Here is a 14,165-nt window from a genome sequence, read left to right as displayed (position 1 = left end):
GTTTGCTTCGGCGAGTTTAAGGTATGTTCCTGCTGCTTCTGTGATTGTGTTCTTGTTTTGGTCTATTCGTGTTATGAATGCATGTGCTTCATATGTGTCTTAGAGATATGCCTGGGATTTTGTGTCGTTTTGGTGTTTGAGGGTCTGAAGATATCTGGGTTTCTGGGATATTGGTGGATTTGATGTTTTCTGGGTTTTTTTGTTTGAATAGATGTTCTTGGATGAATTCCTGTGGTTAATTGTATAGGGTAGGTTTAGATCTAACTTGACTGCTAACCTCTAGGTTTAGAGTGTTTGTGGGGCATGCTGACCGTTATCGATATCTCAAGTATTGAAGAATAGGACGTGTCGTTGCTTAATTTGTCGGAGGGGGGTTTTATTGATTCGTTGCGTCGTCCTGCTTCTATAGGAGGTAGCTTGGAGGAACCGCTAGATATTATCCCTCTGCGAACCATTTCTCTGCCACCTATGGCATCACGCCGAAATGAGGACCATGAATTTGTTCGTCATACTAGAGAGGAGAAGGTGTCTGACAGTAGTGAAGAAAGTGTCGGCGCCTCTGGACAAAGTGATGACTGGGTTGAAATCGGGGAGGAAGGTCAGAGCTTTGGACCTACCAACTTTTTGTGGGTTCTTAGTGATAGTGTCGACGTAGATGAACCTTCCTCCATCATGTCGTGGTGAAAAATACAGCAGATGAAAGATAGGTTTCATCTGCCCGGCGTTGTGAAGTTGCGGCCGCTAGAGAAAGGCGAAAAAGCTACAGATTTAGCGGAAGGTCATGCCGCTATCCACGAAGCCAGACTACAACATGGTGTGAAACTGCCACTACTTCCGAGTCTGTAGTACTTGTTGCATGAGCTGAATGTTGCGGTAGGTCAAGTATCCATAAACATGTGGAAAATGTTAATCTTTTACGAGTTGACGTATAACGAGAGGAAAAAATGTGGCGGAACCGTCAAGTTGACTCGTCGACCTGGAGGCCCAAAACTTCTGGAACTTACCGCCGATTTCTCTACAACATGGCGGGCCACCGTGTGCGTTGCCACAGAAGGCTGGGAATACGATACCAGGCCAGAGGGGGCAAAGGCTCTGCGGTTCCGGGTTCCCTAGAAGTTTCAAGCAATAAAAGGTTGTTGTCTACGTGCTTGAGGCTTGATTTTTGTATTTAGTGTTATATTTGCTGCTTTGTTTATTTTCTATGCCGCCATGTTGTGTCATTGTGCCTGCTCCGTTATGTGATATCTTATCTCTATTTGCAGAGGGTTGGAGACTGAAATTGACGGATATCAAACGACAGCGGGTGTGTCGGGTGCATTACTGTTGGACGAACAAGAGCTGTTTGGATCTTTGCGTCCTGTCACACTGGTCGCTGCTTATTCACCTGCGCCTAACTTGCGAGCCTAGTAAGTGAAACTTGCTATGAGAACTGTGTGATATGTTGTTGTTGTCTGAAATGTGACGGTATATATATTTTGTAGCGGTAATTCTAACGAACAAGAGGACAAACGAAGTTCTGAAAAAGGTGATGGCGGATATTGGCAGCATCAAAGACTACATCAATTTTATGATTGATGAGGTGGCCAAGGTGCGGAAACAGACTGTTGATCCCCAAACAAAGGAGGTAACGACGGACGGAAAGGCAAAACTTCTGGCGGCTCCTCTGCACTCTAATCGTGCCAAATTGAAGAAGAAGAAGGCAGGTGGCAAAGAGAAAGATGCGGAGGACGAGGGTGAGCAGGAAAATGAAGAGACGGAGTTTGTTCTTGAGGTTCCTACTGATAAATCTCAGGAGAAATCTACACCCGTTGTTGGAGAGGCGGATGTGGCGGGGGAAGATGCTGAGAGGGAGAAGAGGAAAAAAACTGTGGCGGATAAAGGAGGAGCCAAGCATGGCGAGCAAAAGGGTGTCGACGATTCTGGTTTGGATACCGAGGGCCATCATGCTGAGCAGGCCGCTGCGCCGCAGAAAAGGAAAATTTTTGCCTCCGCCGTTTCTCCAGATCCTTTGAAGAAGATGAAGATTGTGGAGAAGAATGTGGCGGTTGGTCACAAGATGTTGGGGGAGGTAGGTTTGTCTCCGACAACCCTGTCGTCGGGCTGGTGCAAAGTGCGCCCACTTGTCAATAAGCCTTTTTAGGTGTGTAAGCGCTTGGGCTTTGGCGGCGAGGGGAGAATTTCCGGCCAGCAGCGACGTCAAAGTTGGAGACATCCCTCGACTTGATTTTGAAGGGTGCCCACGATCTTTATCTTCACCAAGGCTCGTCATAAGAGCGTAAGCTGAAGGAAGAACTTCTGTAAGCACAATGTGACTTGGCGGTAGAGAGGGAGAAGAGTAAGGTCACCGCGGGTGGACATTGCCAAGCTTGACGGTGCCCTTCTCAACGTGAAGGAGAAATTCAAGCGTGCGATGGATAAAAGTATCGCTGACACCACCACTATCAGCAACCTGAATGCCGAGTTGGCGGCCTAAGAAAGGAGAAGGCTGAGAGAGAAGATACCATCACCCAGTTGCAGGAGGCGCTTACCGCCAAAGAGAAAGAGTTGGTGGACTTCCAGTCTGCTAGGCAGGAAGAGATGGCGAAGATGGCTGAGGAGGAGAAGGCCAAGATTAGCTGGGAAACGGTGGAAGCTTTTAAGAAGTCTTCTGCTTTCTTGAAGCTTCTTACCAAGGCAAGTAGGTAAGGTGTTGCCGCCAACTTTGTGGAGCTCAAGAACAAAGGATAACTGAACTATGACAAGATCATTGCTGATCGAGCCCCGCTAAGTCCTAAGTTGGAAGATGCCAAGGAATCCGGGGATGATGAATTGTCAGGTGGCGGGTCCTCTGGAGAGGGTAGTTCTTCTGGAGAGGGTGATAGTCAATCAGATGGCAATCCTGAGACTCCAACGCCGACAAGTAAGGCTGAGAAGAAAAAAATAGGTACTCGTCAGCCTGTCAAAATGCGTCGTCGTGGTGATCGTACGTCGGGATCCTCCTCCCATGCTGGACAAGACTAGGATATGTTGACATTGAATTTTCATTGTCGTTGCTTTCTTTTGTATTGTGGCAGTTTAGGCACGTTTTTTGTAATCAGAATATTCAACTTTGGCTGGGGAGTCCTAACTTCTTAAATATGGCGTTTATTTCTTTTTCCTGTGTTGTGATGAATGTTTGCCTGCTAAGTCCTTTGGGATTTGTGGTGGAAAATATTTTTGTACGTCAATGAAACATGAAAGGGATTAAGATTGGCCCGTTAAATTAATGCACATATATCGCCTTTGTCTCTTACTGAGGAGCAAAGGTGTTGGCTTGGCCAGACTTGATATATTTGACTTGTTATTATGTTTTTTTTTTTTTTTTTTTTGTGCATGTGTGGGGCAATGGTTTGAATAATTCCTCATTTCATTGACGACTGGGCGGGACCCAGCTTCTTACAAAAAATTTGTACCCGTAGGGTAGCTTTTCTTAGCTAAGCTTTGCAAAAATTAGCTAAGTGAAGATGCTCGTGGGCATGTTGCGGCGCTACTTGTAGTAGTAGCGGAGATGTTGAGTATTCCATGGGTGAGTAGATGTGACGCCTTCCTTGTTTTTCAAGTAAAATGTGCCGGGGCTCGCTACTTTTACAATTTGATAAGGTCATTCCCAAGTTGGGCGAAATGCTTTTGGCTGTGATATGATTTCTTTCATTACCCAGTCGCCAAGTTGGAGGTTTCTGGCTTTCACACGGTTGTTGTAAAAACGGGACACCCGCTGCTTGTTTTGCAAGTTGTGTAGGTGTGCCTTGTCTTGTTTTTCCTCCAGCAGGTCCTTGTCGAGATTGACGCCGGCGACATTTGTTGTGGCATCATGCCCTTCAATCCTAGCTGTTGGTTGGGTTACCTCAATGGGGAGGACTGCTTCTGTGCCAAACATCAGGCAGAATGGAGTTTCGCCGTTGGCGGATGTTGGTGTTATCCGGATGGCCCAAAGAACCTCCTGGAGTTTCTCAGCCCATAAGCCTTTTTTGTCTTCCAATTTCTTTTTGAGTAGCTTCTTGATGATTTTGTTGGCGGCTTCAACTTGGCTGTTGGTTTGGGGGTGTCCCACTGAAGCGAAACGCATCTTGGTGCCTAGTTTGGCGATGAAGCTGATGAGCTCTTTATTGTTAAATTGCATTCCGTTATCGGTAATGATTGTGTTGGGAACCCAATAACCACAGTAGATATTCTTCCATAGGAAGTGCTGGACCTTAGCGGTTGTGATGGCCGTTAATGGCTCAGCTTTGATCCATTTGCTGTATTTGAACTGACCCTTGGTGGTTGGGAGTTTTCCTACAATGTCCAACCCCTACATAGAGTGGATCTAGGGTGCAATAATGATGGATAGCGGTTCTGCTGGTGCATGTGGGAGGTCTGCATATTGCTGGCACTTGTGACATGATTATGATATCTCTTTGGCGTTATCTCTTAATGTCGGCCAAAAATAGCCTTGGCGCATGGTACGGTTGGCTAATAACCTAGGTCCTAAGTGATTGCCGCACTCTCCAGCGTGTATCTTTGTTAAGACTTGTTTTCCCTCCTCAGCGTTAAGCATTTCAAGTTGGGATGTGTGAACCCTTGGCGGTTGAGCCTGCCATTTTGGATGTTGTAACGTGTTGCCCTTTATACTAGTCGTCTTGCTTCGACTTTGTCAGATGGCAGTGTGTCGTCACGTTTGTACTTTAGTATCTCATCCATCCAATTTGGGCTTACTTCAATGGTGTAGATTTCCTCCAGAGTTTTTGTGATGCTGGGCTTGTCAAGGGTCTCCACCCTAGTGTCGGTAGGACTATGATGTGGTTGAGTTGTTGCCAGTTATGCTAGGGAGTTGGCTTTTGCATTCTTTTTCTGGGTATTTATGTAATGTTGAAGAAACTGAACTTGCCGAGCAGGGTCTTGCCGTACCCCAGGTATGCCGTAAGTTGCTTGTCTTTAACTTGGAAAGTACAGTTGACTTGATTAACCACTAACTATGAGTCACTGATATGTTGACACTTTCTGCTCCACAATCGATGGCCAACAATAATCCTGCGATAAGTGCTTCGTATTCCGCCATATTGTTGGAGGCCTTGAAGTCAAACTTGAGGGCATATTCTACGATAAGTCCCCCTAGTCCTGTGAGGATGATACCGGCACCGGAAGCCTTGGTGCGGAACCATCTACATAGAGATTCCTCTGTGATGGTGTCTTTGCTTGAGTGGTTTCAGGGTGCGGATTACTGCCCTCCGACATTGCATCGGTGGTATGTTCCGCCTGTGGTTCAGTTAGTTCTGCTATGAAATCAGCAATGGCATGTCCCCTGATGGCGGTTCTTGGCTTATATTCGATGTCGAATTCGCTGAGTTCTATTGCCCATTTGCTAAGGCGTGTATCCTGAGTGTTCCGGACTTTGAAGTACTTGCTTTAGCGGTTGATTTGTGAGAACATAGATTGTATGTGCTTGGAAATATTGACGCAACCTCATAGAGGCCATTATGATTGTTAGCGCAAGTTGCTCAAGTGGCGGTTACCTTGTTTCCTCTCCATTCATGCCTCTGCCGGGTAGAATACCGACAGCTCTTCTGATGCTTTCCTATGGACAATTGTGCAGCTGATGGCGGACTTGGATACAGCTAGGTAGATGTATAGTATTTCACCCTGTACTGGAGTTGAGAGTAGCGGAACGGAAGCCAAGTATTCCTTGAGGCCCTGAAATGCCGCTTCACAATCAGGCGTCCAGTCAACCACTTTGCAATAGGACCGCTTCATTACTTTGAAGAAGGGTAGGCATTTGTCAGTAAGCCTGGAGATGAACCGGGAAAGAGCCGTTAACTTTCCCAGTAGACTTTGCACCTCAACTTTTTTCTCCGGAGGTTTCATGTTTATGACCGCCTGTACTTTGTCGGGGTTAACCTCGATTCCTTGCTCACTAACTATGTATCCAAAGAACTTGTTGGTGGTGACGCTGAAGAAACACTTTTCCGGATTCAAGAGCATTCCATATGCCAGCAATATGGCAAATATGATATGGAGGTTGGCTATGTGACCGCCAGCTTTTACCCTTTTGACGAGCATGTCATCGACATATACTTCAAATGATCTTACCCAAGTGTTTAGCAAACATTGCGTTCATCAACCGTTGGTACATGACACCTGCATTCTTGAGGCCAAATGGCATGACATTATAGCAGTATAAACCCTTGTCGGTGGTAACTGTTGTGCACTCCTGATCATCGGGGTGCATCTTTATCTGGTTGTAGCCAGAAAAGGCATCCATCATGCTGAGTAGCTCATGTCCTGTTGTCGCGTCAACTAACTGGTCGATGTGGGGTAGCGGGAAACTATCCTTGGGGCATGCCTTATTCAAACCTTTGAAGTCGACACACATCCATCATTTCCCATTAGGTTTTTACCATTACCACGTTGGAGATCCATTGTGGATAATGTACATGGCGGATTAAGTCTATGTCCCACAACCTGGTTACTTCTTTCCTGATGGCTCGATATCTTTCTTCGTCAAATGCCCGTCGCTTCTATTTGACAGGGTAAAAGGATGGCCTGATGCTGAGCTTATGCTGAATTATGTCGGGAGAGATTCCTGGCATGTCGGCATACGACCATGCAAAGACTGCAGCGTTTTCTTTTAGAAACTTGGTGAGTTCAGCTCTAGCTCAAGGGAGAGTTGGGCTCCGATATGCACAGTCCTTTCTGGGTGCTCGTCAGAGATGCTTACAATGCGGAGGGATGATTATGGGTTGACGGGCTCCTTTTTATAGTATTTTTCCTCGTCATCTCTGGGGTTGTCAATTTTGTCCGTCAACTATGGTGTATTGGCTACTGTTAAAATTTCATGGCGGCCTCTTGACCTCAACACCGTTGTTGAATAACACTCTCGTGCAATTGATTAGATTCCCCTGACGGAACCAGTGCCATTAGGTGTTGGGAACTTTATGAGTAGCATGTACCCGACATGCACTTGAGTTTGTTGAGAGCTGGGCGACCGATAATGGCATTGTATGAGCTAAAGCAATCTACCACAATGAATTCAGTATGTATTTTTGCCGTACAAGGTACTGTCCCAATGGATAAGGGCATATAATCTGACCCCAGAGGGGTAGCGATAGTCTTGTCCTGGGGCTCGATACCCTTGGAAAGGTAGTCGATAAATGGGTCCATCTATGAAGGCGGACGCTCGCTCTCGGTCAAGAATATTTCCAAGAATGGCTTATCGATACTTGGCTTGTCTAAGATTTCCAGCTTGAGGTCTCCCATATCGGTGTTTAGGGGCGATGTTGCCAACCTGGCGACAGCGTCTGCCTTGCTGTTCTGTGCTCGGGGGATCAGGGAGATTGTATGGTTGGTGAGACATCGCTGGAGTAAAGCCTTGGCGAGGGATTAGTAGTGGGATAAATGTGGCTCCTTGGCTTGGAAATCGCCGTCGACTTGGTTAACGACGAGTTGGGCATCACAAAAGATTGCCAGTCTCGTGACTCCTAACTCCTTGACCAACTGGATGCCAGCAATCAGCGATTCGTACTCGGCTGTGTTGTTTGAGGCCTTGAACTTGAATTGTAGTGCATACTCGTATCTGTTCCTTTCTGGGTCAGACAAGACTACCCCGGCGCCACTGAGCTTACTGTTGGAGTATCCGTCGACATGAAGAGTCCATGTGGGGGTAGTATGGGGTTCCGAGACAATCTTGTCTGAGGGTTCGGCATCTTCTTGGGGTATGAACTCAGCAATGAAAACTGCAGCGGCTTGCTCTTTAATGGCCGTACGTAGCGTGTAATGAATGTCGAACTCGCCGAGTTCGATGGACCATTTTATCAACCTTCTTGAAGATTCCGGTTTCTGGAGAACTTGTTTCAAAGGCTAGTTGGTCAAAACATGTATGGTGTGTTCTTGGAAATATTGTCGTAATCGTCGGGCGGCTGTGAGGAGTACGAGGATGAATTTCTCAATATCAGAGTACCTGGATTCGGCATCGTTGAACCCCTTGCCGGTGTAATAGACTGGAAGTTCATTGTTGTCCTCTCGTTTGACCAAGGCAGCGCTGATCGCGGTGATTGATACTGTGAAGTAGATATACAGGACCTCTCCTGGGATAGGTTTGGAAAGAGTGGGTACTGATGCCAGATAGTCTCGGAGGCCTTGGAAAGCTTTGTCATGGGGAGCACTTGTTGGTTAAGAGCAATATGAATCGGGCGAGAGCGATAACCTTCCCAGTGAGGGACTGGACTTCATTCCTTGTCTTTGGTGGTGCCATATCGAGGATTGCCTGCACCTTCTCGGGATTGTCCTCAATGCCCCCCTCGCTGACTACAAAACCCAAGAATTTGCCGCCCAGTACTCCAAACACTCACTTGTCTGGGTTGAGTCGCATACCGTATTGGAGTAGGATGTCAAAAACGATGCCCAGATTCTTGATGTGATCTTCAATTGTGACGCTTTTGACGAGCATGGGGTCCACATATACCTCCATTATCTTTCCGATACGATCTGCGAACATGGTGTTAACCAATCTCTGGTACGTGGCCCCGACGTTCTTTAGACCAAATGACATTACCTTATAATAGTACAAACCCTTATCGGTGGTGAAAGATGTGTGCTCTTGATCGGGGGGTTCAATGGCGATTTGGTTGTAACCCGAGAAGGCGTCCATGAAGCTTAGGAGCTTGTGGCCTACAGTGGAGTCGACCAACTGGTCGATTCCCGGTAGGGGAAAGTTGTCCTTTGGGCAGGCCTTGTTCAAGTTGGTGTAATCGAGACACATGCTCCATTTTTCGTTGGGCTTCTTTACCATTACAACATTGGAGAGCCATGTCGGGTAGGAGACTTCCCTGACAAACCCGATGTCTTGGAGTTTCTTAACCTCAGCCTGGATGGCTTTGTATTTTTCTTCTGTGAACGCCCTTATTTTCTGTCAGATTGAGGAAACATCTGGTGAGATGGTGAGTTTGTGGGTCAGCAGGTCTGGCGATATTCCTGGCATATCGGTGTACGACCATGCGAACACTTCATGTCGGGTCTTGAGGAAGGAGATTAACTTCACTTGGAACTGTGGATCTATTCTGGACCCGATCTTAACTTTTCTTTCTGGGTGTGTATCGAATATGGAGATTGTTAATGTTTAAAGTTCAACGGTAGCTAAACCTTTGCTAACGTTGGTCCGGTGGGCGGACCGCTACCTATGATACTCTCAGAGCTGCCGCTACCTGTCAAATGACATACAGAGGGCGTCAGAGGGAGACCGCGCTGGGCGGTCTTCTCTTCTCCGATGCCTAAGTTAGGCGATGTGTTTATGTTGACAAAGTAACAGTAGGTAAGTATTAAATGCGTAATTAATGAGGAGAGAAAAGAGAATGTACCTACATGTGCATTTGCAAGCATAATTAGCTATAATGAGCCACGCTCATTGTACCGCCAGAGGTACCAACTCCCACCATAGGAGTGACCTACCAAAGCACGGCTAGGTGGGCTACCGCCTGAGCCCCGGATCATCCCCAGGTCACTGTTGACACGCCTCCACGCGCCGCGCCAAGATAACATCAGAAGCTCAAGACGCTCGGAATCAAAGCACATCAGTCCCACATCGAAAACAAGAAGAAGATCAGTCTTCTCCTCACCTATAAAAGGTCCTCTCCTCTCTCCTAATTAATTACGCATTTACTACTCATTTATTGTTATGCTGCCTGTGTGCATTGACTGACTTAGGCATCGGAGAAGTGAAGACCGCCCAACGCGGTCTCCCTCTGACGCCCTGTCTCTCGTGTGACAGCTAGTGAAGGCCATCAAGTCCTCAGAGTAGCAGTCCACCAACCGGACCCTCGTTAAACGAAAGATCGGCTACCGCCAGACTTTGAACATTAACATTGGCACTGTCTATGGGAACCCTTGAATAAAAGGTCATCCCGCCACAATCACTATGACTAACGGTAGCGGGGGAAACGCTGAAGAGCAGGCAGACCAGTCAACCATTCCCCAACCCACCAACCCGGCGGTAAACATCAACCGCACACTATTCAGCACCTCGGTAAACCCCGGCGGTGAGACAAACCCAGGTAGCAGCCGCCTACCAGGCCAAGAGCTCACCTCTCTATATGAGCTGGCACTGGCGGATCTTCATAAGGCAAACAGAGAACGTGAACAAGAGCGCAAAGAAAAAGCCGAGGCCCAAAAGCAGGTGGCCACGCTGGTGTCACGTTTTGATGAACTAAAAAGAACGCTGGAGGCAACCGCCAACCCGGCACGGAGCGAACAATCACGGAGCACCAGGCACAGCCGGCCTGGTACCGGCGCATTGGTACCGATACCAGTCATGCATTTGTAGGTCCCGCTGGACCCACCAGAGCTATTGGGAGCGGGGCCACCCCCCGTGCCCCAATTAATGTTGGAACAGGAAGCAGAATCATCGCTGCACACCCACCGCTCGAGGGCTAGGACAAGAACCGAGGGAAATCCACCTGCCCCCAGGCGAGGGTCGGTCTAGCGGAGTGGCCGGCCAGGCCCCGCTGGCGACGCAACGGCTCAAATACTGGAAAGGATGCTGCAGTTGGAATGAAGGTTAGTCCAGGCGGAATCAGGCGCCTCGGCGCCAATTTCAAATCCACTTTTCGAGTCTAGGCCAGGACCATTCACCGCGGTGATCCTGCAGGCTGTCAGACTGGCATACGCAAAGACTCCAAAAATGTCACATTATAGCGGTAAGACTGATCCCTTTGTCCATATGGACACCTTCAAGAAGGTCACCAACAACAAGGGATTCGATGACGCCACCCCGTGCCACTTGTTCAGCGAAACGCTGGACAATGAGGCAATGAACTGGTTCTTCGAGTGCCCGCCAGGATCCATTGACTCATTCCAGGCATTATCACATGCTTTCCTTTCTCGGTTCATCCTACTGTCCGCCGGACACCACAATACAAACCAGCTGTTCAACGTCAAACAGGGTACGGAAGAAACACTAAAGGCATTCGTCACGAGGTGGCAGGCGACAGCATCTCAATGCCGTGGTCTTGATAAAACAATGGCTTCGGCGGCTTTCAAGCAGGGACTCCTGAAGGGGCCATTCCTCTATCACCTCAACTACAATCATCCAAATGCGGTGTACGACCACCTCATGAGTGAAGCGGTCATTCATGCCCAGGAAGAATTCATCACATATGGAGCAACCCCACCGCCACCAGCAACACCAACAAAATCAGCACAACCCTCCTCCAGTCATCAGGAGACCGCTAACAAAACATCCGCCACACCGCAAACTGACAAGAAGAGGGAGTGGCAACAGGGCCATTACCAGAACAAGCGACTGAAGGACCAACACTACAAGGGAAACCGCCCATCCCATGGGGACAACCACAACAAACCAACGGAGTCCTCTCAGTGGTATGCGGTATTTACAGTCCTCACAGCTTCGCGTGAGGAAATATACAATCAGTGCAAGGATCAGATCCCAAAGCTACCCTAGGAAGATACCCAAAAAGGGGAAAACCAAGAAACACCAGTAGGTGGTACAAATACCAGGAGGACAGCGGTCACAATACCAACAGCTGCAATGCTCTCAAAACGGCCATTGAAACCTTGTACCGTGATGGCAAGATGGAACAATTCAAGGTGCGCCAACCGCCACCTGTGATCGCCAACATCGAGCCCTTGGGCCGCATCAACACTATCGACGGCGGTGCTCCAATCACCAACATGTCTCACAGGGCAAGAAAGCGTTATGCACGGGTAAATCACCCAAAGGAGATCTGCAATATCCGCTACGAAAGATCCGCCAAACTTCCAAAGTCTGGTTGGGAGCCCATTACCTTCTCAGAGGAGGAGGAACGCGGAGTACATCTGCCCCATGACAACCCGTTCTTGATCGACGCCATTCTCGACAAATAGTTAGTGGGAAGAATCCTGGTGGACAGCGGGTCTGCTGTCAATGTCATATTCAGCGATTGTTACAACAACCTTAAGCAGAACAGAAAACTACTCCAAGATCATGAGCCACTGCTTAGCTTCTCTGGTGACATCACACAACCGCTGGATTCTGACTATATGCGACTAGTTATTGGTGCTAGTCCATGTATGGCGAAGGTACATACAGAGTTCATAATTGTCGATTGCTTCAGCTCATATAACGCCATCATTGGCCGGCCAGCACTCAACAAGCTCAAGTGCATCATCGCCGGATACATGCTTCTCATGAAGTTCCCCACACCCAACGGCACAGGCTGTGTCAAGGGAAGTCAGCAGTTGGCACGAGAATGTTATTCAACTACCATAGCACGGTCAACCCACAGCCGTGAGATCCTAGCAGTTGGCGGTCAGGCACCGCCACCTAATATCTTTGAGGATCCTAGGGATGACGAGAAGAAGTATGTAAAAAAGGAACCAGTCAATCCTGAAACGTCATTAAAGGTTGTCAGCATTTCTGACGAGCACCCTGGGCGGACATTCCGCATAGGCGCTAAACTAGACCCAGAGGTAGCGGCGGAACTCATTCAGTTCTTACGTGACAACGCTGCGGTCTTTGCCTGGTCATACGCAGACACGTCGGGTATCTCCCCTGAAATCATCACACACAAGTTGAGCATCAAACCATCCTTCTATCCTATCAAACAGAAGCGGAGAGCCTTCGACGAAGAGAAATACCATGCAATAGGAGAGGAGGTGGCCAAGCTCCAGGGCATTGGGTTCATCCGCCAGGTCATCTATCCCCAGTGGATTTCCAATCTGGTTATGGTCAAGAAGCCTACCGGCAAGTGGCGGATGTGTGTCGACTTCAAAAATCTTAACAAGGCATGCCCAAAAGACAGTTTCCCGCTACCCCGCATTGATCAACTGGTTGATGCAACCGCCGGACATGAGCTCCTCAGCATGATGGACGCTTTCTCCAACTATAATCAAATCAAGATGCATCCCGACGACCAGGAGTGCACCACCGACAAGGGCTTATATTGCTACAATGTTATGCCTTTCGGTCTGAAGAACGCAGGCGCTACCTATCAGCGACTGATGAACGCCATGTTCGCGGAACACCTGGGCAAGATAATCGAGGTCTACGTAGACGACATGTTGGTCAAGAGTAAAGGCCAGCGGACACGTGGCAAACCTCAAAATCATAGTAACAATCCTCTTGGCCTATGGTATGCGCCTCAACCTAGAAAAATGCTTCTTTGGCGTCACCGCCAGCAAATTTCTAGGTTATATTGTCAGTGAATGAGGCATCGAGGCTAACCCTGACAAGGTGCAAGCCATCCTCGACCTGAAGGACCCGGAATGGAAGGTACACGTCCAATGCCTCCAGGGCAAGCTAACCCGGAGTGCCAGGCGGCTTTCCAGGGCTTAAAGGAGTACCTGGTGGCAGTTCCACTCCTTTCCATTCCTGTGCAAGGAGAAACTTTATACATATACCTAGCGGTATCACAATCAGCAGTGAGCTGCGCCATCGTCCTGCAGGAAGGCCAGGATGAGCTCCCAGTGTTTTATGCCAGCAGGGGCATGAACGGAGCAGAAACTAGGTACCCTCCCTTAGAACAACTTGCTCTCGCACTGATCGTTGCCGCCAGACGCCTCTGCCAATACTTCCAAGCCCACACAATCCATGTGTTAACCAATCAACTGCTGAGATAAGTAATGCAGAACCCTGAACATTCGGGGCACCTCAGCAAGTAGGCCATTGAGCTCAGCGAATTTGACATTGATTACAAACCAAGAACCGCCATGAAGGGCCAGGCGGTGGCAGACTTCATTGCTGAGCTCACTGAGCGTTAGCCAGAATCCAAAGTCGGAGCACAACCAGGAATGGAGATGGTGGTATCTGAGGAACAATCTCCCCGACAGTCAGACTGGAACCTGTATGTGGACGGCTCCTCTTGTCCCAAGGCCAGCGGTGCCGGAATCATCTTAACAGGTCCTGGGGGCTGAACGCGGAGTACGCGTTGAAATTCAACTTCAAGGCTTCCAACAACATGGCAGAGTATGAAGCACTCATTGCCGGCCTACTCCTTGCCATCGATTCAGGGGCCGACAGTGTCAACATCTTCAGCGACTCTCAATTAGTCATTAACCAGGTCAACGACAGCTTTCAGGCCAAGCACCAGCAATTGGCAGCATACTTAGGGTACGTCAAGACACTGCTTAAAAAATTCAAATTTCACACCATCACATAGATCCCCAGGGAAAAGAACGCCAAG

At 48.4% G+C, this 14,165-nt stretch overlaps 1 protein-coding gene across 1 annotated transcript; it reads left to right on the top strand.

Moving 5' to 3' along the window:
- The first annotated feature begins 1,528 nt into the window (after positions 1 to 1,528).
- Positions 1,529 to 3,000, top strand: LOC112177952 (DNA ligase 1-like). Its single transcript, XM_024316186.1, has 3 exons — positions 1,529 to 2,068; positions 2,446 to 2,677; positions 2,759 to 3,000. Exons 1-3 carry the CDS (start codon positions 1,529 to 1,531, stop codon positions 2,998 to 3,000), a joined length of 1,014 nt encoding a protein of 337 aa, XP_024171954.1.
- Positions 3,001 to 14,165: the final 11,165 nt, after the last annotated feature.

This window comes from Rosa chinensis, chromosome 7, assembly GCF_002994745.2.
Source record: "Rosa chinensis cultivar Old Blush chromosome 7, RchiOBHm-V2, whole genome shotgun sequence".
Lineage (NCBI taxonomy): Eukaryota > Viridiplantae > Streptophyta > Magnoliopsida > Rosales > Rosaceae > Rosa > Rosa chinensis.
Note: the sequence above shows the minus strand (reverse complement) of the source record. Positions and strands in the feature narration are given on the sequence as shown.

What these genes read in the sequence shown, in the direction of transcription:
- LOC112177952 (XM_024316186.1), top strand. Translation starts at nt 1,529, where the DNA reads ATGGCGGATATTGGCAGCATCAAAGACTACATCAATTTTATGATTGAT. An exon ending in GTCACAAGATGTTGGGGGAG is followed by an intron (nt 2,069 to 2,445) that starts GTAGGTTTGTCT and finishes CACCACTATCAG; the next exon opens with CAACCTGAATGCCGAGTTGG. An exon ending in GAAGCTTCTTACCAAGGCAA is followed by an intron (nt 2,678 to 2,758) that starts GTAGGTAAGGTG and finishes TTGCTGATCGAG; the next exon opens with CCCCGCTAAGTCCTAAGTTG.